The sequence below is a fragment of the Nomascus leucogenys genome, chromosome 1a (assembly GCF_006542625.1).
Source record: "Nomascus leucogenys isolate Asia chromosome 1a, Asia_NLE_v1, whole genome shotgun sequence".
Taxonomy (NCBI): Eukaryota; Metazoa; Chordata; class Mammalia; order Primates; family Hylobatidae; genus Nomascus; species Nomascus leucogenys.
The window spans coordinates 21,045,769-21,071,057 of NC_044381.1; the positions used below are offsets into that span (position 1 = coordinate 21,045,769).

Consider the following 25,289-nt stretch of genomic DNA (forward strand, 5'->3'; position numbering starts at 1 on the left):
TTATTTACCAAACTGAATGTATTTTATTCTCTTTGTTGTAGTAGTTGTTCTTCTTCCTGTCTAATCAAGGTAGCAGTTCCTGCTGTGAAAGTAAATGCAGGGACTTTGTAAGATTGACTCTCTCTGGCTATAGCACATTGTTTCTGAACAAAACCCTCCAAAGAAATAGGGGAGAAAGAAAAAATATCATGTATACATAGCCCAGTTTATGCCAAGAATGTATCCCACCACTTCTTGTTCCAATCTTTGCAGAGCTTTAAAAAAATTATATATATACTGGCTTTAGGACACAGAAGATGGTGTTAGACATGAGGGACTCCTAAAATGAATGAGGCATGGACTCTCTGCCTTCAGCTGGTTTTGGACACATTGTCCTTTCTCTGGATGCCTCAGATCTCCCCCTCTATTCTTCTTTAGAAACAGCATCACTTCTTGAGAAAAGGCTAGGGGCTAATTTTTCCTGTATGCAAAATAAAGCCAAACTTTGGTCAAATGACTCTTAGCAAATCAGTACAATTATACATTCTTAAAATGGTGCTGAAACAGATTATATGAGTTTAAGTAGAACACCTATTTCTATAAATCTGTACTTACATTTCAACATGGATTTTAGAGAAGGGAAATACATCTTACAGTGTGCCTTGAATTCACACAAAAGCATGTACACATACACAATGTATCTTTCAACATAACTACACATACACAGTCCATTAAAAAGATACTGACAGATTTATAAAATGTATTGGCCTTGCACTGTTAATCTCAATAATACATTTTCACGTAATTTATTTTTGCACTGCATGGTAGCTCTGGCCACCATTAAGGATCTGTCAGCATTTCCATCATAACTCTATTTTCAGAATACTGGAGTACAAGTGCCAAAATACATATTTACAGTTTACAGACAGCGGTGGCTTTGTCTTCCTTTTAAATTGACTTCTTCAATGCATCTTTACAAGGAATATTCAGGGATGGCAGTGCCTACATAATAAAAAGCATCATATAAAACAAAAGAGGTCAAAAGACATAGACTTCCAGCCCGAGACTAAACTAAACCATGGGAATTGACTCCTTAACATTCACTGCAGCTGTAGTCATCTCTACATCATAGTCATAATTTTAGAGCAACAGTCCAAAGCAAGATTACTCTGATAATATATATGTATATATATATGTATATATAAATATAGGAGCAGTACATAGCATTAGTACACGAAACGCTAAAGGTGGAAAGTAATAAGCATACAGCAAATTACTCCAGAGCAGATCACTTCTACAGTGACAAAAATAAACACGAGCCACCAAACAGACACTGACCATTTCCAACACTGGACATCCAACTGCATTAAGTAGGCAGAGTTAAAACATTTAAGAGTAAAGTCTCTCTTAAACAAGTATATTAAGTACATTTGTGGAGCTTGAAGTCATAAATGGGATGTTACACAGGCCTAAAATTGTTTCTTCTCTTTTTTTTAAAGATTAGGTGGGCCTGTAAAAGATATCAGAAAAAAAAAAAAATTTTTTTTTGAAGAAACCTTTTAGTGGAAGAAAACCAGTATTATTGGCTCTTTCCACCAAAAGGTGAATATTCAGATTAGAGAGATTTGCCTAGCAATTTAAAATGTTTAAGACACTCTCTTATATTTTTTCCTGATCTGAAGTTTTTATAGTCTTCTCTAACCTTGACACTATATGAACGCATATATAGACATACCTATTTGTCTGTATTAAGATTGAGAGAGAGGCAGATTATGATGAGGATCGTGAAATAACTGCAAAATATTGTTGCTAACATGACTGCTACATCTGAAGACAGAAGGACCCCCAAACCCACCAGCACACACCCTGCTGCAAAACCAGAGGCAACAGCTAAGTTATAAGGGGGTAGAGGGGCACGAGCTCTGTACATAGCTTTTTTCCCCGGGCTAATCACTGAGGAAAAATTTTTTTAAAGTTTATCATACTCTGGCTGGTTCAAACCATATTCACATTTACCCAATTAATTTTATTTGAAACATCTATTTATATATGTACACCAAAGAAATTAAACCCTGCCATTTTCCCTTTGTGCTTAAGAAACCAGAGCCACTGTTAGGGTACTCACGTGTCAAAGATACTCTTAACAGGCTTCAAAGTTGGGCATATATAAATGTGACAGAACTGAAGGGGTTACTTTAAGAGAGGTATTATAACTACTTGAAATTAATTCAAAGGGATCTTTTTATTTCTGTATTTAGAAATTAGATGAGAGCAAGATTGCCACTTCAAAAAAAAAAACGTAACTCTCACTCTTAATTTTGTGAAAAACTTATTTTGCTATCTTGATGAGTAGAAGATGGATACGTTTTTCTGAATTTTATCAATTTACAAACTTACATTTTAGGATATTCTGAAGAAATTAACTTTATTACCTAATTTTCAAGTCTAAAGTTTATCATATAATAGCTGCCCTTCTTATCATTCTTTTTGTTTGGTCATTTCTTATCTTAACCTAGTTTCTTGGTTAGTAACTTAAGGGAAAAAAATTTTACATTGGCAAATCACATTTTTTGCCCAATTTAGTTACAGAAATAAAAATGGCCCAAACTACATATATACGTTTCTAGTTAAACTACACAGATATATTAAACCACATAAACTTCTGGCTTGACCAGAATATGTGAGTTAGCAGTTAGAAATTTTAAAATATTTTAAAAATTTGCAACATTTCCATATAAACATTACCCTCCCCTTCCAGCTATAAAGTTAAAAACAAAACACAACTGAAACCACACAATTCGTCAATCACCTAATATCCAAAATGACTCAAAGTTTCTCTGCACGTCGAGAAGTGGACAATACAACAAATGCTTCAAGTACGGTTCATGCCAATCATCATTAAGAATCATAACATTATTGAGAAAGTACACTTGTCCTCTGGGAGGACGCTTCAGAGAAATAATTTACAAGGAGCATGGCTGTATTATAATTTTTTAAAGGAAAAATAGTTTCTTTGGATAGAAAGAAACAGTGTAAAAAATCCCCTTTTTAAAATGCAGAAATAACTCCATTATCAATCTGCATTTATATAACTGCCCAAAAGAATGGGTCTGGAAAGACCATTTTCTGTACAGACACTAGTTAATCTCTGTATGAAAAGACAGCATCTGGCATGGGAACAAACAAGGGAGATACTGGTCTATTAGCACACATAGAGACTTTCTTAAGGCTGATCCAGTGACGAACCTTTGGATCCAGAAGTATTTCTTCATTTCTCTTCTTTTCAGCTGAATTTCTAGTAAAAACTTTGAAGATGAGCTGTTCTTACTTTTCATTTCTCCACTTATGGAGAAGATGGAATAATGACACCAAAAGTACTTTGGTTTTTTTCTTTTAAAAATAATTTGCTTTCTTTTGCATGCCACAGGACAGATTTTTAGTTTCAAAACAAGGGTACAACAAGAACAAAAAAATCCCCCCATCCCCAACCGTCTTTCACCAATACAAGAAATCCTTCTGGAAATATTAGCAAGCGACTAAACAGGTATTGAACCACTGAATCTACAAGTTAATACATAATCTGTTATGGCAGAATAACCAAGAATTTTCCCCCAAAGAAAGATTTTAATTTTTTCAAATATAGAAGTGTCTAAGAGAATCATATGTGAACAAACAAAAATCTCTGATTCCAGATTTTTAGGATAAAGATGAGTAACACACTGGCAGCTGAAGAAAGCTGGAAACTCTTACTAATAAATAGATCCAAATGAAGAATTTCTACAACAGTTTTTTTTTTTTTTTTAGAAAACAGGACCAGAATTCTTTTTTTTTTTTAAATGATGATCCTGTGGAATGCCTTTACTTCCGTATTCACCTAATATTATAACAGTAAAACAGACACAAGAATGTTGATGACAGCTCAACAATGCTGGATTCAGGACATTTACAGGTACACTTTTGTTCAAAAGTCCTACAAGTTTATTGACTAAGGCTAGACAGCAATTCGTATGATCCTATTTGGTGCATTTTCTACCATGGTCCAAGATCATTACATGGATACAGCCAAGGACTGGGCCCCAACTTTCAGGAAAAAGACCACAAAGAAGAAAATCAAGGTGGCTATTTGGTCCCCCCAGTTGATAATCTGTGTCCTGGAACTGGAAAAACAAAAGGTGGAATATACAGACTGCAACGAGTTAAAGGACTTGGAAAAAGTTGGTGGAAAGTGGCACGGTATACGAGTAAGGTCACTGGGCTTGGGATGGCAAGGGTGCTGCATTGAAAGAGCATCCACGGGACCAAGTACTTATAATGTCTGATGGTGTCATTCCCTCAACGACTTAGAATATCTGTATGAGATAATAAATAGATCAGTTATGTAATAAGGCAGTGTGTTGAATATGCATTCGTCCTGTGGAATGAACCACCACAGAGAGATACATGATACCATACACATTCTTTGAGTTTTCTTGTGTTGTGTTTGATTTGTTTGTTTTCAAGGCTATCCAGGCTAACTCTTCCCGGGGATTTCCTTGGAGAGAAGAGTGGTCCGCTGAGGCTGGTTTGCTTTAACCTCTCCTTTATCAAGAGATGATGACTGGCTTTAAAGAAAAATAAAGCTGAAGGTTGTTTGATTTTTATTTTTTCCCTTTTGGTTGCATCATTTTGAGTGTTTTCATATAAACAACAACAACAAAAAATCACAACCAAAAAAAAAAAAAAACCAAAAAAAAAAAAAAAAACACAATAGTTCTTGATGCATCCAGTTGTTATATCCTCAGGATGTTCCAGATGTTTCCAGGTAACTCTGTAGTTTACGGACTGTGGTTTTGTCCAGCGAGCAAAGATCAAAATCAAATGTTGTGTTTGTGATATGAAAGTGTCCAGTTTCTTCTATAAGGTTCACGATCTAGAGGAGTGAAGAAGAGAAAGTTTGGGCAATACGCGGCAAACATCAAAAGGCAAAGAGAGAATTAATGGAGGGGCAATCAAATATGGAATCAAGTGATAAATATTCGTATTTATAGCAACAAGGTCCCATACCATGAATAGCATTAAACTGTCTCAGTCAACTTGGTAAGTCAAAGGTATATTAAGCCTTAGAAATTCCCGGTGAGAACCTGTCTTGCTTTTCATACCCTTTAAACTGATTCCTGCTTTCAAGTCATGAACAGAATATTTAACTGTGAGTGAGCAGTTAGGGGGAGATAACATTTCAAGACCCCTTTAAAAATTAGTTACTGACTCAACAGACAGTGATTATACTTAATAGACATAAGAAAAATCCAGCCGAGAAACAACAAAACTACTTTTACTTAAGTACAAACACATACACACACACACACCTATATAAAATCATTTTCCTTTATCATTATATAATTGTTAATAATTTGGAAAATACAGGAACTCACAAAAAAAAAAAAAAAAGAAAGAAACTGTCTACAATCCCACCCCCTTAATAGGTAGTGACCAGAAGGGGCTCAAGGGAGCCTTCCAGAGTACTGGAACCATTTTGTTGTTTGACTTGGGTGCTGGTTACATAAGATGTTGTCACTTGGTGAAAATGCATGTACCTGAATGCTTTGTTATACTTTAACATAAAAATAAAAACATATTTATTACTTTTAGTTGTGTTCACTTGATTCCCCCGAATATTTGGGGGAGATTTTAAATATTTAAGGTATTCAATTAAATAGAAATATTATCTGGAAAAAGAAAGGATGCCTTTGTCTTGTCATTTGGAATAGTTATGCCTCATTTCTTCTTGTATTGGCTCCAACTTTCAGAAAACTGTTAAATGACAGAGGTGACGGTTACTATTCCTCTTGCCCTGGCTTTCAGGAGAACACTTCTGAAGTCTCAACATTAAGAATGAAGTTGATGATTGGTTTGAGAGATTCTTTTATCATGTAAAAGTATCCTTCCATTCCTATTCTACTAATAATTTTATTGGACATGGATGCTGTATCTGGGCAGTGTGTTGGGGATAACGTTTTTTGGGGGAGGAAGCAAAGTTAGTATGGGGGTAATAAAAAAAAATTTGCACAGAGTCAACAGCTGGCAAACTTCCACCTGATTTGAGTTGTCTGTTATTCTCTATCACTTACCTCTGATTCTCTTTAGGTCAATAATCTTAAAAAAGAGAATAATTTTAATTATTGAGCCTACCATTTATTTAATGAAGTTTTAGATTACCTAATGCCATGTTGAGTGACAGCAGAACTGAAACTTTTTTTTTTTTTTTTTGAGACGGAGTCTCGCTCTTTCACCCAGGCTGGAGTGCAGTGGCGCGATCTCGGTTCACTGCAGGCTCCGCCCCCCCGGGGTTCACGCCATTCTCCTGCCTCAGCCTCCCGCCTAGCTGGGGCTACAGGCGCCCACCACCTCGCCCAGCTAATTTTTTGTATTTTTAGTAGAGACGGGGTTTCACCGTGTTAGCCAGGATAGTCTCGATCTCCTGACCTCGTGATCCGCCCGCCTCGGCCTCCCAAAGTGCTGGGATTACAGGCCTGAGCCACTGCGCCCAGCCAGAACTGAAACTTTTAACCTTCTCTTCTTACAATTAGCTTTCTTTTAAAAAATACAGTAAATTTGTGAACTACTCCCTATAGGTCAGTGGTTCTTAATAGAAAATGTGCTCCCCATTCCTGACCTATTATTTGACTTTCACAAAAGCATAATGACACATTAACTCTCAATCCAATTAACTGCTCAAGTCCAGATTGAGCTGTTATTGTCTTACCCAATCTCTGGAACTATTTTTTAGGGGTATAACTACAGCCTTAATATTAAAACAAGCTACTCTCATAGTGGAAGCAATGACAGATGCTACAAACTAACTCCCTAATATCGATTTATTCCTTTTTTAATTTTTTTTTATTAATGGAAGGCCGATTTTCTGAGAGCTGCCCAACTACAATGCTTGCCTCCCCAGACCTACTTGCAGCACTTGTCAGATGCTGCTATTTACAATCTATTTGTCAGAACTCACTGTTTTCAGGAATATTTTTGAAAAGGGTATGGACAATGGGTATGCATCTTTTGCCTTCTTTCCTTCTTCCTGTGTGCAATGGGAATGCAGTGCTTGGAAGTGCGGCAGCTGTCTTCCCATTAAGAAGACGAATACAACATATGAAAGATGGAAGAAAAGAAAGACAAGGAGTCTGTGTCATCAGTGGCATCTTTTAAGCCACTACCTCGACCATGGATTACTTACCTCCAGGCTTGCTGTTATAGGTGGGGAGGGAGTCAGAAGAAAACCTTACTTGCTTAAACCACTAGACTCAAGGTTCTGTTACATGCACCAAGAAATTCTTAGAAGGGGTGTACCCAATTATGGTTAAAGTGCTACATTTATGTAAAAATGTATCCAACAAGATCTTATTAACACTAAAAGATCTAAAATGGATACTCATTTATTAGTTATTAGTAACAGAACTTTCAACAAGTCATCCACACATATCCACATACATACAGAAACACAAACACATAGCTATGCCCACAGAGGCTTTTCATGTCAATCATATACTTACTATATAATTAACATCAACCGAACTAAGACTATGTATTTTCTGGAATAATTTTTTTTTTTTTGCCATTTTGTGCAAAAATACTATGGATCTAGTGAAAATGTGTAAATTTCAGGATGGAAACAAGTAGTCTCTTTAGAGCTATTATAATTTCAAATTTATACAATGGAGGCAAATAACAAGCTGACCAGAATTTGACTCCTTTCCTCAGCCAGCTGCCCAGTAGGTAATTGACAAAGCATTCAGAATAGAGTTCTGGATTTAGCATATCAAGTTCTGACTCTGCTCACTTTTTCAATGGTATTAGACAGAACATCATAACCTTTGAGCCTCAGTTTCCTCATCCGGAAAATGGGAGTAATGCTACCCGTTCTACTTGTACAAGTTTGGGCAGATGATCAAGTAAGATATCATAAATAAAGCTTCTTATAAATGGTAAATTGCTACCTAAGTCAGGATAACATGATTATGATTACCTTATAAACTGATCCTTAATTATCTGGGAGGTAACTAAACTGCACATGAACTATAGACGTGATGCTTTTTCCTCCCGCCCCCAATGAGTGTTAGCCATTTCATTAGCACTAAAATAAATGAGGCAAGAAAATGCAGAAACTAAAACTCAGAAAGGCCAGCTTGAATAAAAAAAAAAATTGTAACTCATTCTTTTAAGAAAACAGTTTTCCATGACCCAATATAGTTGTTCCCTAATTATTTAACAGCAAATAGAAAACTGGGCAATAAAAAATCCCTTCTAGAAAAAAAGCCACTTAATTTTAAGGCATATAAACACTTTTGCCCACTAGAAACTTCAGCCCGGGCATTTCTCATGTATTGTGCTATCTTGCAGATCTCCAGTACTTCCATCACCACCCCCTACCTCCTCTATCACCATGTTGTGCCTGGCCTGCAGCCACACATGCACAACAATATAAAAGGGATCTGATAAATCTAACTAAATGAGCCCCACATTTTTATGGGAGCCCATAAGAATACATCAAGGTAGATGCAGAGAAACAGCCTTAATGTAGTAGCAGTGGCAGCAGCTGGGGAGTTGGGAATTATTTGCAAAAGGGAACGGCATTAATGATTTGAATTATTAGAGCATGTGCCCACATCCTCATTTAAGTAAGGGCTCCATAAAGAAAAATAAGTGTGCATTGCTTTCCAGGAATCCTGATAGTTAGAACATCAGAAACAACATTAACATGCCTTATTCCATTGACACAGGCCACAAAGCCTGAACACACCCCATGAGTGCCGAAGAACTCCACTCTGCCTTTCTACAGGAATACCCTCTTTGCTGATGCAGTGTGGCTTGACCTTGATGTCATTACTCTGCATCATAGTGCAATAATTAATGTCTGTCCAAAATAATAATAATAGTAGATAGAGTGACTGCAGATAAGAAAAACAGGCAACCGGGTACATATGGGTAGTGGAAAAGGAAGAGTGTGTAAACTGCTTAACTCATTCTTCAGATGATGGTTGTTGTGAAAACATTGATGATGGATTATTTCCTGCCACATCAGCCTTTCAAGCGGTACTACGCAGGCTGTTGGACGTCTCATTTTGTTTTAAACAGGGTAAGATCCACTTGTCAGATCTGTGGCTCCCTTCCCCAATTTTTAATTATAAAAAGGTAAATGCATTGATTTTAGTCTAATTATAGTTTCAAAAACCAGGGTTCTTTCCATGTGAAGCAGCCTGTTCGCTGTGTGGGGAGTAATGAAAAGGCTTTACTTTAACTGCTTCTCTATGGAGTAGAGCCAGGTCCGGGATAACATAGGTCTTCCCATAGAAGGGCCTCTACTATGGTCTGGAAAGCACGGACAACCACCACATAAAAATGTGTGCCCTACCCTTGGTTAAGGGGTAGCCCATCAGGCTCCAATCTACAAGGGGTGCTGAGATATGACAAGTAATTTCCCAGGATGGAGAACATCATTTTCAGCAGAACACTTCTCAGGGAGGGTTCTCTGGGTTCTTAGAAGGCATACTCTAATACGCCACGGATTCCCCATTCCCTGCAGACAATTCGAAAAAAATGATGGCTGGCTTCTAAATTGCTAAACCACCCTCTAAGGAAACCTAGTTTCCCACCGAGGTTTCTTCCCCCAGACATGGATGCAAATCCAGGCTTAGAGCTGAATTGCTGGGGAGGTTAGATGTGTTCAATCTCACTTTCCAAATAAATGTGGAACATGTGGTTTAAAGAGGAATCAAATTATTCATCAGTCCTAGGTAATCACTTCTCTTGGTTTGACTGTGTCTACTCTACTGTATTTATACCCTTTGAAAAAGTGGCTTAGGAACACAGGCTCCTTGATCCAATGCTGCCTGTTCATTAAACTAGCTGCCGAGTGCCAGGACTGCATGCCCCCAGAGTAAAACAAAGCTATTAACCGCTTTTTGTGAGCCAAATAAAATCGTCAGGCCAGATTTTTGGATAGGATGCATTTAACAGGAAAGGACCTAGATGTGATCCCGTGCCCACCAGAAATTCTGCTTCAGGTGTTCAAGTCTGCAGGGCAGAGAATACGTAGACTTCGTGGAATGCATTCCATGAGATGAGCAGCCCTCAAGGTGGAGAATAACATTAGTCCTCAATAGTGCTATGTTTTACAAAAGGAATTAATTAAGCAGTAAACCGTGACAGGACATGCATCATGGTATCATAATCACAAGCCTCAGCTGCATTACAAGGCAAAAGGCCAAAGACTGAGAGCTTTCAACCGGCCTGGGAATGCAATTAGGGTGAAATGCTGTGTGCCCTGGAGTGCCTTTATGCCAGGTTAAAAATTCATAGATATTACTCTCTCCCTCTAGAATACTAAAATAATCCACTTGGATGGAGTTCTCCGGTAAGCCACCTTTCTTCACAATTCTTATAAGGTCAAAATAAAGGACAACATTAAATTGGGAATGCCAATGACACCACAAGGTAAGATCTGCCCAATGGCCTAGTATCCTTGACTCACTGGCAGGGCTTTCTTTGTGAAGATGTCCCAACCCTGCACAAACATCTGTCCCACCCCCTCCTATGAGACTTACTCTTTGGGCCCAGCTTGGGCATTAATAGCTTTTTGGACAATTGCTCCACAGTGGTTCAGAGCTGGTGTTTGGGAAGAGACGAGAAAGATCATGCAATAGATCTGCAATCAGCATTATGCCAGCCCCAAATATTTGGAAAATGACAGACAAAACAACGTTCGGTTCTTCAAAAGAGGCCTAAGAAGAATATTAGCAAAGTACTAGACTACCACTTATGGTAGGCCACTCAAGTCCTGCTTCCTTACCCATACTAACTAAAAAGAAACTGCAAGAAATGCAACCTATCTGCAATTAAGAATCATAGGTCTGTAGTCTTTTGTTCAAATCTAAAACTCTACAAGGGTTAAAAACCTTATCAGGCCAGTCAGGAAACTTGGCAAGTTTGAGAGTACATATTTATAGATGTAAGCAAAAATGTACACAGAATATAAATGTGACCACCAGCCATTAAATGTTAAAAAAAAAAAAAAAACCCACACACAGCTGGGGTAGATTAAGTACTAACGTCAAGTCATTTGAAAGTAGTAAAAAAAAAAAAAAAAGAAAAAAAAAAGAAAAAAATTCAAACAGTGAAACAATCTACACGTCTGCCCTGGAATTTAGAACACACATTCTTCTCTTTGGGTGTTAAAAAAAATTACCAATAGCTGCTGGTAATGCAACAGAGGCATACATCATTAACTGGATGAAAATGAAAAACCACCCTTCTTATCTTCTCAAAACATCAAATTATACTAATAGAAGTTTCCCCACTCTACAAGTATTCCACTACAAGTATTCCACATAATAATAGAATGCATGTTGTACAAGATAAGGGAAATGAAGAAAATATTTATTTTCCTTAGAATATCATTGGCAAAGGTTACTAAATTGAATCACAAATGTTTACAACACTTGATTCAAATTCTTATCACTGTTTTCCCATGAAACCAGAAGCCTGGCCCCAAAGGTTTTTGCATTTCTACTGTCCCCTCCCTGAGCCCACAATAAACCAGCCATCTGAGGGATCACTACAATCCAGAATCACTTCCCAAATTGCCCAGTTCTCACCATCCACTGCACTAGAGGAGGGAGAACAGTTGCCATCGAGCTCCGGAGCAGACTTCTACGTGGCCTCAGAAATGAGAACCCTTCCCAAATACGTCTACAGGTCGCATTCGCCAGGTTCTGATAGCGTGGGGCCGCAGTGGCCTCCAGGTGCTATCACACTACTGCAGGACAAACCAAGTCTTGAAGTTTCTGGAAAGGGTTGTGCTAAAAAGCATTTCTCACCTGCTGCAGAATGTGTCTTTCCCTCAGCGTCATTAACCTTCTGTGAAGCTCTACCAGTTCATCTAGGTATGCCTGAAAGAGAAGAATGTCCCCCAAAAGGACAAGCACTTTAAGAAGCAGTTCAAAAATAAATGAATATGTAAGTAACAACACACAGGCAGCAGCAGTTGGAGGTTTCTCATTATACCACTCTAGCCCAGGCTGTGTGCACTCAGTGCCCAAAGGCCTCTGCAGACCAAGCCTGCCTCGGACCAGTCATTACCTTTATCACGTCAACTTCAAAAAGGGAGTTGGAGGGAATTCTTGGACTTAATTGCTCTTATGAAGATTCAAGTTAGTAGACTCACTTTCCTCCAACAATATCTCTACAAAAGGTAGGGAAATTAAATGCTAAATTGTGAGTTTAAACATATGAACAAAGGCTACTTTCATTTTTTTTTTTTCATTCTTGAATCTCAGAAGGTTTCTAAGAGAAAAAAATTCTAAGTTTGAACATGGAAACAACAATGTACATTACCAATTAAGTCAGGGGAATTTTGTGGGGTTTTTCCTGTTTGTTTTGTTTTTGTTTTAAAAAGGCTTCCTGGTCATACCAAACATTGCTAGTAAGCAATGCCAGCAAGTGACAGAAGAACAGAAGAATGTATTATGAAAAACAGGTATCACTATCTAATTATCATCTGATTTGTGAAGAGCTCCTCTGAAAGGGGAGAGGGGGTACCTCTCTTTCCATATGCTCAGACTCACGAGTCTTTGTTAGTGTAACTGCATGGGTGCCCCCAGCACCATTTGCAATAAAGGCAAATGAAAGATTTGTGAAGCATTACAGAGGTCTGCCCTGGCCCTACAAAGCAGAGTTAGGGCTCTGCCCAAACCAGGTAACTTAACCCCACCAGGTCTTGTAGTCAGATTTCAGAAGCATGATGCACACTCTGGGAAAGCACACTGCACTAGCATCAGATGTCTTGCTCATCTACATCTGAGATTCCTTAACATTCTATCTCTATCACAATTCTCTTACTCCCCAATTCAATGTGCCTGAAATCCCTTTGCACTGTAGGCATCATGGCAAATGACAGCATAAGGCCAAGCTTAATACTGAAGATATAAACAGCACATGGAAAACAAACCACAAAGCACTGGGACGAAATACTCATCATTTGGGCATCTTGGGCACTTTGATGAAGAAAATGAAACGAAAACCAGCAAGGATGATCAAGGGGAACACAAAGAAACAGAAGGCTTGTCAGTGTTGGAGCCCTCCTAGTAACAGACTGGAAACCTACCTTGTCACATTCACCATTCTTTATTTGCTTATCTGATTTGCTTTGCTTTATTGGACTTTTCACTTCAAGAATCTAGGGATCAAAGAGAACGCTGTGTTAAATTTTATTTCAAGCATCTCTTAGCTAACCAGCCACATAAACAAAGGCACTCACTGAATGAAATATACAATAACATTTACTTTCCAAATGGCATTTCTTTTCTATACATTTTCCTTCTTCTCTCTAATCTTATTTTCCTTGGAAAATGAATTACTTAGATCTGAAATGCTGAGTCAGAGGAGTAGAACTAAAAAAAAAAAAAACACACACACAGTTGATGATAAGGAAATTGATCTAAGCTTCCAAGGCTGCTTCTCTTTTGCGACAACACTCTCACCATATGTATAGCAGCTGAGTTACTGAGATTATAGTTCCCTCTGGCAAGAATTTTTTTCCTATTCATTCTGCTGTTTCAGCATGACTACTAGTGCTCAGTATGCTAGGGATGATAAAAACAAATACTCAAATGCCCTTTTTAGTACCTAACTTTCACATTCTAAAATTACTCATATGCACAAAACTGATGCAGCTTTGGAAATGAAGATGGCCATGAGTTATACTAGTTGCTCCCCATTTGAGATCCTCCAACTCAAGAAATAAAGAGACAGGACTATCTTCTGTGTTTTAAGAAATGATGTGTTTACCCTTGGTAAAACGCCAAGTGCTTTTCCTTTTATCTGGACTGATTACAACTTAAGTTATGGATAGTTTTACATACTATATAGAAGCTTTGGTGGGAAGTTATGTTTCTACTTAATAAAAAGGAGAAGCAAATTATTATTTAATAAATGCAGCTGATTTCTTTGACAGCATCTTCAAAACTGAGGATTAAAAGGGAAGTATTTTTAAATGGCTCTCACTTGAAAAAGCTTGAAACCACTAAATTTATAAATGATGAGTGCTTACAAATGTGTATAAACACAAAAAGCAGAGTAATTTGTCTTTTTCATTATAACTCATTATGAAGTGAGTTGTTATAATTGGAGACTAATATTAAAGGAGGAAAATGCCAAATAAAGGGCCTAATTTATCTTAAGAAGTTTTATATTCCTACTGTTCTCTTTACCCATTCTCTGCCCTAACTTAGTAACAGTTCTGTCCACAAGTTTACCACATTCCATAACATAAAGATTTTAAGAACGAGCCCACTTTTAATCTGTAGTGGCAAGAGCACTTATTAGGCTCAGAGGCCCAAGTTCAAGTCCCAGCCTTATTATTTAACATTTTTGGACTGCAAAGGATGAAATGGGAGAGATGAACAAGATAACACCCAGATTCCCATTCAGCTTTAACATTTTTTATTACTAATAAACATTTCACTGGATGAGGACAGGAACATGACATCCTGGAAAAGACCAAATACTCCTGAAGGGGCATATTTTTATTTTAATTGAGAATAATGCACGGGTAAAAAGTGTCCTTCTAACAGTCTTTCCTGAGAATCATGCTTTTTTCATCATTTTTAATATGAAGATAACCAAATGACTAATTTGACCAGGCTAACTTAAAATACAATACTTTGGCAACACAAGTAAATTACTTATTAGCAGAGGCAAGGCAATCGTTTTTAACGTGCTCCACTGTAAAGGAAACCAAATACTCCACTACATTCAGAATTTCCTCCTCCATTGTTGTTGGAAGTGAGACCTCAAGGGAAAAATCAGCGCTGAGACCTAAGAGTAAGTAGGTCAGTAGATGGCACTCCTCGCCAACTCAGATACTGGGCTGGGCATGCAGAGACAATCCGCTGAGATTTCAGGCAAGAAAAAAAGAAAAAAAAAAAGTGCCTGCCTGCTTGACTTCTGCGTTACAGAACTGAATTTGTTCCCATCATATCCCGCTGCCTCCCACGATCCCCTCCTCCAACTCCTGTACTCTGGGTGTTGAAGTGACTTGAGGACGCTGTATTTGCAATAGAACTTTGCTAACTAGGTTTAGAGAGTTCTGCCACCTTTTCTTCAAAGCAGAAAATAGAACATTTGGACGCTTAAGTCCCACCCCACACATTCCGTAAGTGCTACAGCACAGAAGGCCAAAATACACTGAAATCCTAGTTTCTTTCTTCTGAAGCTGCAGTGGCAGGAACAAAAGCTCCGGGTGTCAGTGACCCGCCTCAAGTTACTGAGTGGCTGCCCAGAGAGGGCTCAGTTAATCTTCCTTCTTTGATCTCTCCCTGCTCCAAAATAAACAGCTTTGTCAAAACCTCATTCTGAGAGAGCTAAGCTCTGCTGAAGACAATTGTTTTATTTATGATCATTTCTTATCTGTAGGGAAACAACTCCAGAATAAAAAAGTACAACACCTTGTCTTCCACAGACTTATTTTAAACCAGTTTAACTGGATAGACTCTTTTTAATTTCATTCAACATGCCTTGCAGGCTGATAGGTGATTTATGATATTCTGAATATTAACCCAGGTCCAATGGATCACTTCCTTCCTTCAAGTCCTTTCTCCCCTCCCTCCCTGCCAAGCTTCTGGCTAAAAAAGATGTGGTATTTTGTTTTTGTTTGAAATTCACATAAGGGAGGTTTGGAGTGAAAAAACCATCTCTGGTTGAAATGATGCAACACTCTTTATTATTACCTATTAAGTTGTACTGAGAGAAGCAGAGCTACCTAGACTGCCTAGCTACTCCATTTATAGATACAGCAGTCTCTGAAAATAGAAGAATTGTGGTTTAGTAGCACTTTTGTCTTTAATCTGAGAAAATGTCTTGACAAACGTTCAAGATTATATTTTTCTGTATCACTTTATGAAGAATGACAACTCAGTTATTCACAGATGGATTCTCTACTGATAGATCTTTCATGCTAATGACAGTAGCTCCCAACAATACTCAGGTTAATTACTTGCTTGGTTGACGTGAGACTCTGTGTTCACTTTTATTCAGTATGAAAATATCTGACTCCATTAGTACTTCCCCTCTTCTCTAGTCCCTGGAAGATTTGAGAAAAGGCAATGGACATTTCAGCTTTGCCTGGTACTTTATCGAACTCAGTGATCATTATCAATTCATAGAGAGAGAACAGGCAAGGAGTACGGAAGAAGGAAACTCAGAGTGTTCCCATTTCGGAGTTAGTCCTTCCAAGTATGTTCTCAACTCTTTGTTTATTGTGAAAAATCAGATTCATACTCTTTCTCTATCCCTGTCTCACTCCCCCTACTTTTCTCCCTCCCTCCTGCACACAGACACACACACACACACACACACACACACACACATTCAAATATGACTAAAAAGTCATTCCAGAGTGAAATTTAGTTGATTTTAGATTTTTAAGAAATTTTTACTCTCTTACACCATCAACATAGAGAATTAAGATATACTAGTAATTTTTTTTTAAGTCCCAGAAGCTTGACTTAAAGGGATAGCATCACACCTGACCCCAGTGCAAGTGATTTGAGGGGCTAGGAAACCAATACCAAACAAGGTTTAAGAAACCTTTTCTTGTCTTCTCGGCTCCAAGACATAGCTCTAAGGAGCTAAGCCCTCCTGTGGTATATATAGTTCCTAACCCAGACTAGCTAAAAGTGGAAGCATATGGACTTTCTTACCATGTTTACAGGTGCATGGAGAAAGTGACACATAATAGAGTATTACTGGCAGACTGATGATTCACAAGTGTGAAGCAACATTTGCCAAATAAACACGTCAAGAAACCAGGGGTATGCTACTTAATCAGATAAGATAACTTTTACCCTCTCCAGATAGATGATACTATTCATTTTTGGTTTTGTTTTGCTAGACATGTAAAAAACAGTCTGATAAAGAGTCTAAACCTTTCCCTAAAGCCAAGGTCAGTTCAAGACTGCCCATTCAGAAAGGGCTTAAGCGAAGCCACAAGGTTTGAAGAGCATGAAAGGGGCTTGTTGGAACTGCATTCCCTAGCAAGCCCACTTTTCACTATGATTAGGAGAGATACTGAAGGAGATTAGTGAGGGGCACAAAAGCAGAGCCTAGTGCCCTACACTCCTGGCCCTGCCACTGCTGTGCCCATGACGTATTGTAGCTCTCATACACCACCCACTGGATACAGAAATCAAGCTGAAATATGCCTAAGTTGGATACAAAAATATCATCGGCTGGCAGCGGTGGCTCACGCCCGTAATCCTAGCACTTTGTGAGGTGGATGATGAGGTCAAGAGATCGAGACCATCCTGGCCAACATGGTGAAACTCCGTCTCTACTAAAAATACAAAAATTAGCTAAGCACGGTGGCATGCGCCTGTAGTCCCAGCTACTCGCGGGGCTAAGGCAGGAGAATCACTTGAACCCAGGAGGCGGAGGTTGCAGTGAGCCACGATCGTGCCATTGCACTCCAGCCTGGGCGACAAGAGCAAAACTCCGTCTCAAAAATAAAAATAAAAAAAAAATCTCACCAAGGTTCAAATTCTATCCTAATGCTAGTTCTCACTGAAGCACAAATTTACAAAAGGATCCCAAATTTTCTAGTTAACCAGTCCAGCGTTCTCAGGTGATTGGCCATGATGCATGTCTTTCCTCTTTTTACTTTCCTCTGAAATGCCTGACGTGTGGTGGCAGGCATCCACACCAGAGGTAAAAGACGGCTGGGCCATGAGCACAGCTGGCCCTGAAGATGGGGAAGAGCCAGGATATGGAAAAAGAAGTAAATAACTCGCGGAATACCCCATCTATAAGAGATAATGAGGCTGGACTTTGATTTTAATGTAGGACACAAATTGCAGTTGAACTGTAACTGGTACAACAAAGAGTACTGGTATCATTCCTACTTAACAAGAACGGATTTGCATTATAGACAAACCTTATAAATGACAAATTTTAAACTATAAGAGATCTTTGCTAGTGCTTTAAATAAAATGCAAAAAGAAAAAGTCTTCAGCTATAAACTAACATTTTCCAAGTAACACAAAGACCACGAATTTAAGGGCAAGACTATTTAAAATTGAAGGACACCTGTGAAACAGTATTTTCAGAAAAACACAGTTGTTTAGTTTTCAAGTTAATATTCGTACAGTAACTTGAATTAAGCAGTTATTGTAGAGGTCATAGGAAATCTGTCGACACAAAAAGGTAAGAAAAACTTATGGTAATGAGAGTATTAATTCAATGCTCAATGAGGCTTTTACATTATTCATGATACTGAAAATAGTTTATTTTAGTTGTTAAAGAAAATATCCCAATTTAATTTATTTAACAAATGCTCTTTATCATAGCCTTCAAAGTTCTGCCTAGATCTTATCCAAATAGTTATATTTTGAGTTGACTATCAAATTAATAAGCTTTCCTTTAGTTCAAGTTGTAACAATGATAATGACCATTATTTTCTCAGCATTTTATTAATTATTCCTTAAAATCCCAAGTAATAATCCTTCTATCTTGGACGAGAAAACTGAGGCCAAACACCTATAATAATAAACTACCATCAACTGAGTGCCAAGTAGGGGCTGTGCACTGCCTTTTGCTCTTTACATATATCATTTGTCATCTTCCCAATAACCTAAAAGGTAGTGTTAATGTCATTTACAGATAAGGAAACTGAGAATCAAAAGCTAAAAGTTAATTTCCCACCAGTAAATTACCAGTGGTAAAGAACCAAGCTTTATACTAGGCCCAAAGGTCATATTCTTCCTAATTAAGGCACCTACTTACTGCTGAGGTGTAAAGTATATAGAAATCAGAAGTAAATGGTAAATGGGCAATACTTTTTGTCACCCTCTTTTATTGTACTAACCTAGTTAACCCATATGATGGAACATATTCATCTTCTCATGACAACAGAACCTCTTTTACCGTAACTAACTATGTGTTTATTCCAAAGGCTGTGGCCTCCCATCTATTTGGCATCAAGAGAAGTTTGTTTAAAATTCAGGGATGAAAGTTTTGCATGCTTTGTAAAAGTGATTACACCTAGCTCTGCAGAGTCTTGCAAAGTGCAAACCCCACAATTTACCTGGTTGTTGTTGGTTTTTAATAAGGGTGGTGGAGGTTCATGATGTAGGGGTGAAGAAGCAGAACTGCTTTCACTATCGCTGCCATCACTTAAGCTAACTCTGAAAAGAAAGAGACAAGTTATGCACATCATTACAAAACAGATGATTCTTGAAATACCCATAGAAATAGGCGTGGAAAGCACAGAATCCAAACACTAACCCTTGACAAGTTCATTTTAACTCACAACCGCTAACATGTATTGGTGCTTACTTTGTAGCTGGAACTGTGTTAAGTGCTTTATCTGCCATTTCTCTTTTCATGATCTCCTGTTTCACAGACAAGTAAACTGAGACTCAGAAAGACTGGGTCACTCATCTAGGGTCACATATGTAAAAATGGTGGCTCTAGAATTCAAATACAAGCAATGTGGCCCAAAGCTAGTGCTCAGCTACTATACTTTACTGGGGTCATTTATTCATTCATCTCCCTTCTCCTGCTCTACCCACCTACTATGATCAAGCATGCCACTAGAAGGTCAGCAAAATTAGTTTGTTGATTACTACCTTTATTTTCCTTTCCTCCTGCCTCTCTGTTACAGATGAAAAAGTTACAAACATGTCTAGAATACACGCTGCAGGGGAAGAAGCAACCACATAAATGAAACTTCATAAAGAATGTGGAAAACAGCCCTGCACCACTGACAGCACAGAGTGACATCTAAGGATTGAACATGTGGAGCCCGGCATGTTAGGACCACTACCAATCATTTCTACTGTGTCATTCATTATTCAAGGCTGTCTCTAGTTCTGAACACTGATACAACAATTCATTGGAAATACGCTACAACAACGCAAAGAAATGGTATGTTTGGGATAACAGCTTTGGAAAACCACAATGATGTATTTTAAAAATTAAACAACTAAAGACAATACACACCACCTCCTCCCCATTTTTTCTTTTCAGAAGAAAATGGAATTTTCTTTTATCCACAATAGGAGAGATTTTTTATTCTACTGTGCTGAATGTAGTCCTCCCTCAGAGATGTCCTCTTTCAGTATTTGCTCCCCATTCTCTGGTTATATAGCACCTAATGTAATATGCTTCTCAGAAACAGAAACTGTTTTAGAAATCAGGATAGTTTTTCTTTCACTCTGAATAGGCAATCACATTCTAGCTCTATAATGTATTCAGACAGACAAGATACAAGATACGAAATGAAAAGGATACACTGGGACATCCTTTTAGCAAAAACTGATAGAACTTGTTTCTCTTAACTAAATTACATTAATGAAGTGTTCAGTTGAAGCGCTGTTTTGAAATGCTTCTTGAGTGAAGTGGAAGGCTGAGTATTTAAACTGATTAAACAGTTGAGACTTCACAAGTGCAGTGAAGATCAAATGTTACACTGGCACTGCCATGCTAACACAGCACATGTCAGGCAGGGAACAAGAAAAGCAGCCCCAACAATGTATATCTATATCAGATGACTCACAAACCTATATCATGACCACACGGACTCAGGGGTTGGAGCAATAAGGAGGTGGGCAACAACTAATCACAGAATATCCAGATATTCTAAATAACAACTTGAGAAATCATCTAAATAGGTCACACATTTTTCATCAACTGAATCTAAGAGCAGCCAGTGGTCAGGATTTTGGTTGGTATAAGGAAGCTACTTTAAGTTTCAGTCCATTTTGAGGTCTTTTTTCCCTACCAGTTTCCTTTTTATCAGACAAAAAGACTTCTAAAGGGAAATGTTATAAGGCCATGGTCATATTAAAGAGGTTATATTCTCCTATTTTAAAGGAATGCTGACAGGTAAGTCTGAGAGACAAGGAGAGAAACGGGTTGAATACGACCATAAAAAAACAGTCACTGAGATATCTAATGGGGCACACACCCTAAGGAGGCTCTTTTCAGAGGACAAAGCATTGGCAATTAGGAAGCATCGGTCTCTCCAGTTTGGGTTAAGACTGCATTTCTTTTTTTTTTTTTTTTAATCTTAGGGTCTTCTACATAGTATTGGATAATAGGGAAAGATTTAATGCAATATATTATAAATGTAACTGGATTTTAAATTCAAGTAGATTCGTATTTTTTCCACTCAAGACAAATTAAAGTAAGCATGCCTATTTGTTTTCTTCATGATAAAGAAATAAAATCCTCAGGGCAATTTCAAGTTGAGTATTAATTATAAGTGACATGAATTACCATCTTATAACATGGAATTATGCCTCACAGCATTAAAGCTACTTAAGGCACCTAATTGTCAGCACACTTAAAGGGAATTTATTTTCTGGAAAACACACAGGTGATCCTAGTTTTAATTAGGTCACACACGTAATTCACTGGAGCCAATTATGTATTTCTAACTACAAACAGCAAACACATTTCTTCAAATTCTGAGACTATCTCCAGCAGTGGATCAACCCAAACTCTTCAAATGAAAACAGACTTTATTTTAACAGTCAGTCCTGCCACTTGGCATACATTTCCAAGGATAAGGACATCTAATGTGACTTTTTCCTATAAAATTTTTAGAGGAAAAGCCTCTTTCTGAGAAAAAGGAGAAATAGTTCCCTGTAAAGTGTGTGTAGGCATGCCAAGGAGACCCTGCATCAAATGAATGTGACCACCTACTGCCGTTTTTGGTGTTTCACACCTTTGCTGTGATTATCCCAGCAGGGCTTGTGAAAAAGTCTGACTTCATCACAGGCAACCCCTTCCTTCCAAGACACTCACCTGCGACTTCGGCTGCCTCCTCTATTTACAGGCCTCTCCATTTCAGAGTCATTGTCGTTATCCTCCACTTCATCCGATTCCTCCTCATTGTCATCAGAATGCAGATCTTTCATTATAGACCTCAAAGGACCTGAGTAATGACAATGAACCACAGGCAATCAAACATATACTCAAACACACTTAGCCATATTAGAAACAGGGGGATGCTTACCAGCACTGAATACTGGTTAAAAATAATCATCATATATATTTATACAATTTACAAGGCAAATTGGTATAGTTTCTAAAATGCAATCTCTGCCAAAACACTATTGTTTTCATAATAGATTCCCAAAATGTTCATCAAAGAATCTTTATTTTCTAGGAATTTTTTCTGTGTATTTTTCTTCCCTAAGAAAAATTATACATAAAAAGAAAAAGAAAAATCTATTAGTAAATTGAATGTTTTGTTAGGTTAATCCATGCATTGAAAAGTTGAGATTAATAAATCACTGTGGTTGTAACTTGTTCTTGGCAATGTAGCCTTTGTGTGGTAGTTTTTGATCTATTAAGGTTTAGCTGTTCCTTTTATTTCAAGGTCAATTTCAGGTCAAGCAAGCATTTCAGTCAAGTTCAGATTATAAAGTATTTCAATTCCATGGTGTAATATCCTACCTCTGATCTTCATATTGATTTTGGACACAAGGTCTTGTTGCAGCAATTTTAAGCAGCCAATTTTCATTTTACTTTTTAAGAAATTACTGGCACAATACCAGCATGTATAAACATAAATAAGACCATGTAATAAATCAGGTACATAGAAAAATCAGGACAGTATCCAGTATCAGACAGGAAAAAGAACAAAAATCAAACTCTAATTTTATTCTAGGACAGGACAGAAATGAAAACACACACACAAACACAAATTCATTAGTGTGGCTTATTTTCACTTTACTAGGCTAAATGTGATGAAAAATAGTTTTAATCTTAACAGAAGAGGTTATAAAGACAATGAAGAAAGAGAGACACTTTCATTCGGGATTAGGCAATTCGTAAAGTCTCATCTATGACAGGCATATCTGAGCTATTACCATCATGACTCCCTACAATCTCACATTCTGCAAAACCCAAATTTTTCTGCTTTTGTAGTGGGCTTATTTCTTTGGAAGTCAGTGAAACAAGACCTCTGAATAGCCAAAACGATTACTGTCTTTTATTTTATTTTTTTCCTGGAAGCTTAGCCTTAGTCCAAACACACACAACAATTTAATCCTTTTCAAAACATTCAAGGCCATCAGGAATTCAGTGTGGTCATTTAAAAAGGTAATGTTCAATACTATGCTAAAACACAAATTCTACTTTGATACCTATGCATTTTTCTTGTAAAAAGAGTGTACATTTGAAGATTTTCCACATACACAAAAATGGAAAATATAATTAGTTAAATATTCTAGTTTAAATGTCTTTATTCTGAATTCAAGTTAACACTTGATCATGAGTAGAGAAAAATATATATTTAAAAGATAGCCAATTAGTATTGCCTTAAAGACTATTAACATGTAGAAAAAAAAATATGTCCAGGAGGAAAGATGAAAACCTATTTCCCTATGTCAAAGCCTCTTAAAGCTTTTGCTATTGTATTTCCTTTGGGAACTCCCTGGGATGGGCTGTGTCTATAATCCTTTTGTAGCAATGAGAATCTGATGGCAGGGACCGGAAAAAGGGGAATTTCTAGAGCCTTGCCTCGTACATCAGAACAATACTCAACTGTATTCCTAAGGGAAATAAATACAACTGCAAAAAAGCCAAGTTATGATTTGAATAATAAAACAGTATAAGGTGATAAATCAACGCATTAAGATGGTTTTGTTTTGTTTTCTTTTCTTTTTTTTTTGAGACGGAGTCCCACTATGTCGCCCAGGCTGGAGTGCAGCGGCGCGATCTCGGCTCACTGCAACTTCCGCCCCAGGTCCAAGGGATTCTCCTGCCTCAGCCCCGCCTGAGTAGCTGGGACTACAGGCGCATGCCACCACGTCTGGCTAATTTTTTGTATTTTTAGTAGAGACGGGGTTTCACCATATTAGCTAGGATGGTCTTGATCTCCTGACCTCTTGATCCACCCGTGTCAGCCTCCCAAAGTGCCATTAAGATGTTTTATGAGAAAAGCATCTCCTAGTCTGCAGGAGATGTTGATACCTTGTTGCCTGGTCTGGGATGGTGTGAAGCTGGAGCTGGAGCTGGAGCTGGAGCTGGCAGGACTGGGTTGTTCAGACTTTAAAGAAGAATAAAAAGGCACCATCAATAAATTTACGGGATACCACACATCTAAAGTTGAAAACAGTACTGTTGCTCAAACCATCCCCTGCAAAAACCATGATGCATTTCATTATGTCAAATTACTAACACAGGAGAGTCATGTTGTCTTTTGTTGTGCCCACTTTATTTCTATTAGATGCAGAAACAAGTATAAAAACTTAAGAATGAAGAGATAAACACCTGGGCGTTGCATGAGAAAAGGACCTGGCTTTGATTTCACTCCTATGTTTACTGCTATACAGGTCTCCTTCTTTTCATCTTAGATATAAAATACTTCTTTATTATACTTTAAGTTTTGGGATACATGGGCAGAACGTGCAGGTTTGTTACATAGGTATATATGTGCCATGGCGGTTTACTGCACCCATCAACCCATCATCTACGTTAGGTATTTCTCCTAGTGCTATCCCTCCCCTAGCCCCTGACCCCTGAAAGGCCCTGGTGTGTGATGTTCCCCTCCCTGTGTCTATGCGTTCTTATTGTTCAACTCTTCACTTATGAGAACATGTGGTGTTTGGTTTTCTGTTCCTGTGTTAGTTTGCTGAGAATGATGGTTTCCAGCTTCATCCATGTCCCTGCAAAGGACATGAACTCATTCTTTTTTATGTCTGTAGAGTATTTCATGGTGTACATGTGCCACATGTTCTTTATCCAGTCTATCATTGATGGGCATTTGGGTTGGTTCCAAGTCTTTGCTATTGTGAATAGTGCCACAATAAACATACATGTGCATGTGTCTTTATAACAGAATGATGTATAATCCTTTGGGTATATATCCCGTAATGTGATTGCTGGGTCAAATGGTATTTCCGGTTCTAGATCCTTGAGGAATCACCACACTGTCTTCCACAATGGTTGAACTAATTTACACTCCCACCAACAGTGTAAAACTGTTCCTATTTCTTCACATCCTCTCCAGCATCTGTTGTTTCCTGACTTTTTAATGACTGCCATTCTAACTGGCATGAGAGGGTATCTCATTGTGGTTTTGATTTGCATTTCAAAAGAAGACATTTATGCGGCCAACAAACATATGAAAAAAAGCTCATCATTACTGGTCATTAGAGAAATACAGGTGTCTTTCTAAGAGATACCTTGATTACCCTTTCTGTAATGTTTGATTGACTCAACTGGTTAAAACATAGTGGTAATGAGGCTAAGGTCATTAGTTCAAT

The 25,289-nt window shown here is 37.9% G+C and overlaps 1 protein-coding gene across 2 annotated transcripts in view; it reads right to left on the reverse strand.

Moving 5' to 3' along the window:
* The window catches only part of MLLT3 (MLLT3 super elongation complex subunit), a 284,616-nt gene continuing 259,327 nt past the window's right edge, over nt 1-25,289 (reverse strand). For both annotated transcript variants that reach the window (XM_003260377.3, XM_003260378.3), the window contains exons 6-11: nt 23,995-24,070; nt 21,820-21,949; nt 19,094-19,193; nt 13,121-13,192; nt 11,835-11,906; nt 1-4,888 (exon numbers count right to left, since the gene is read on the reverse strand). In XM_003260377.3, coding sequence (XP_003260425.1) covers nt 4,757-4,888; nt 11,835-11,906; nt 13,121-13,192; nt 19,094-19,193; nt 21,820-21,949; nt 23,995-24,070 — 582 coding nt within the window. In that variant the 3' untranslated portion in view covers nt 1-4,756. The remainder of the gene's footprint in view (nt 4,889-11,834; nt 11,907-13,120; nt 13,193-19,093; nt 19,194-21,819; nt 21,950-23,994; nt 24,071-25,289) is intronic.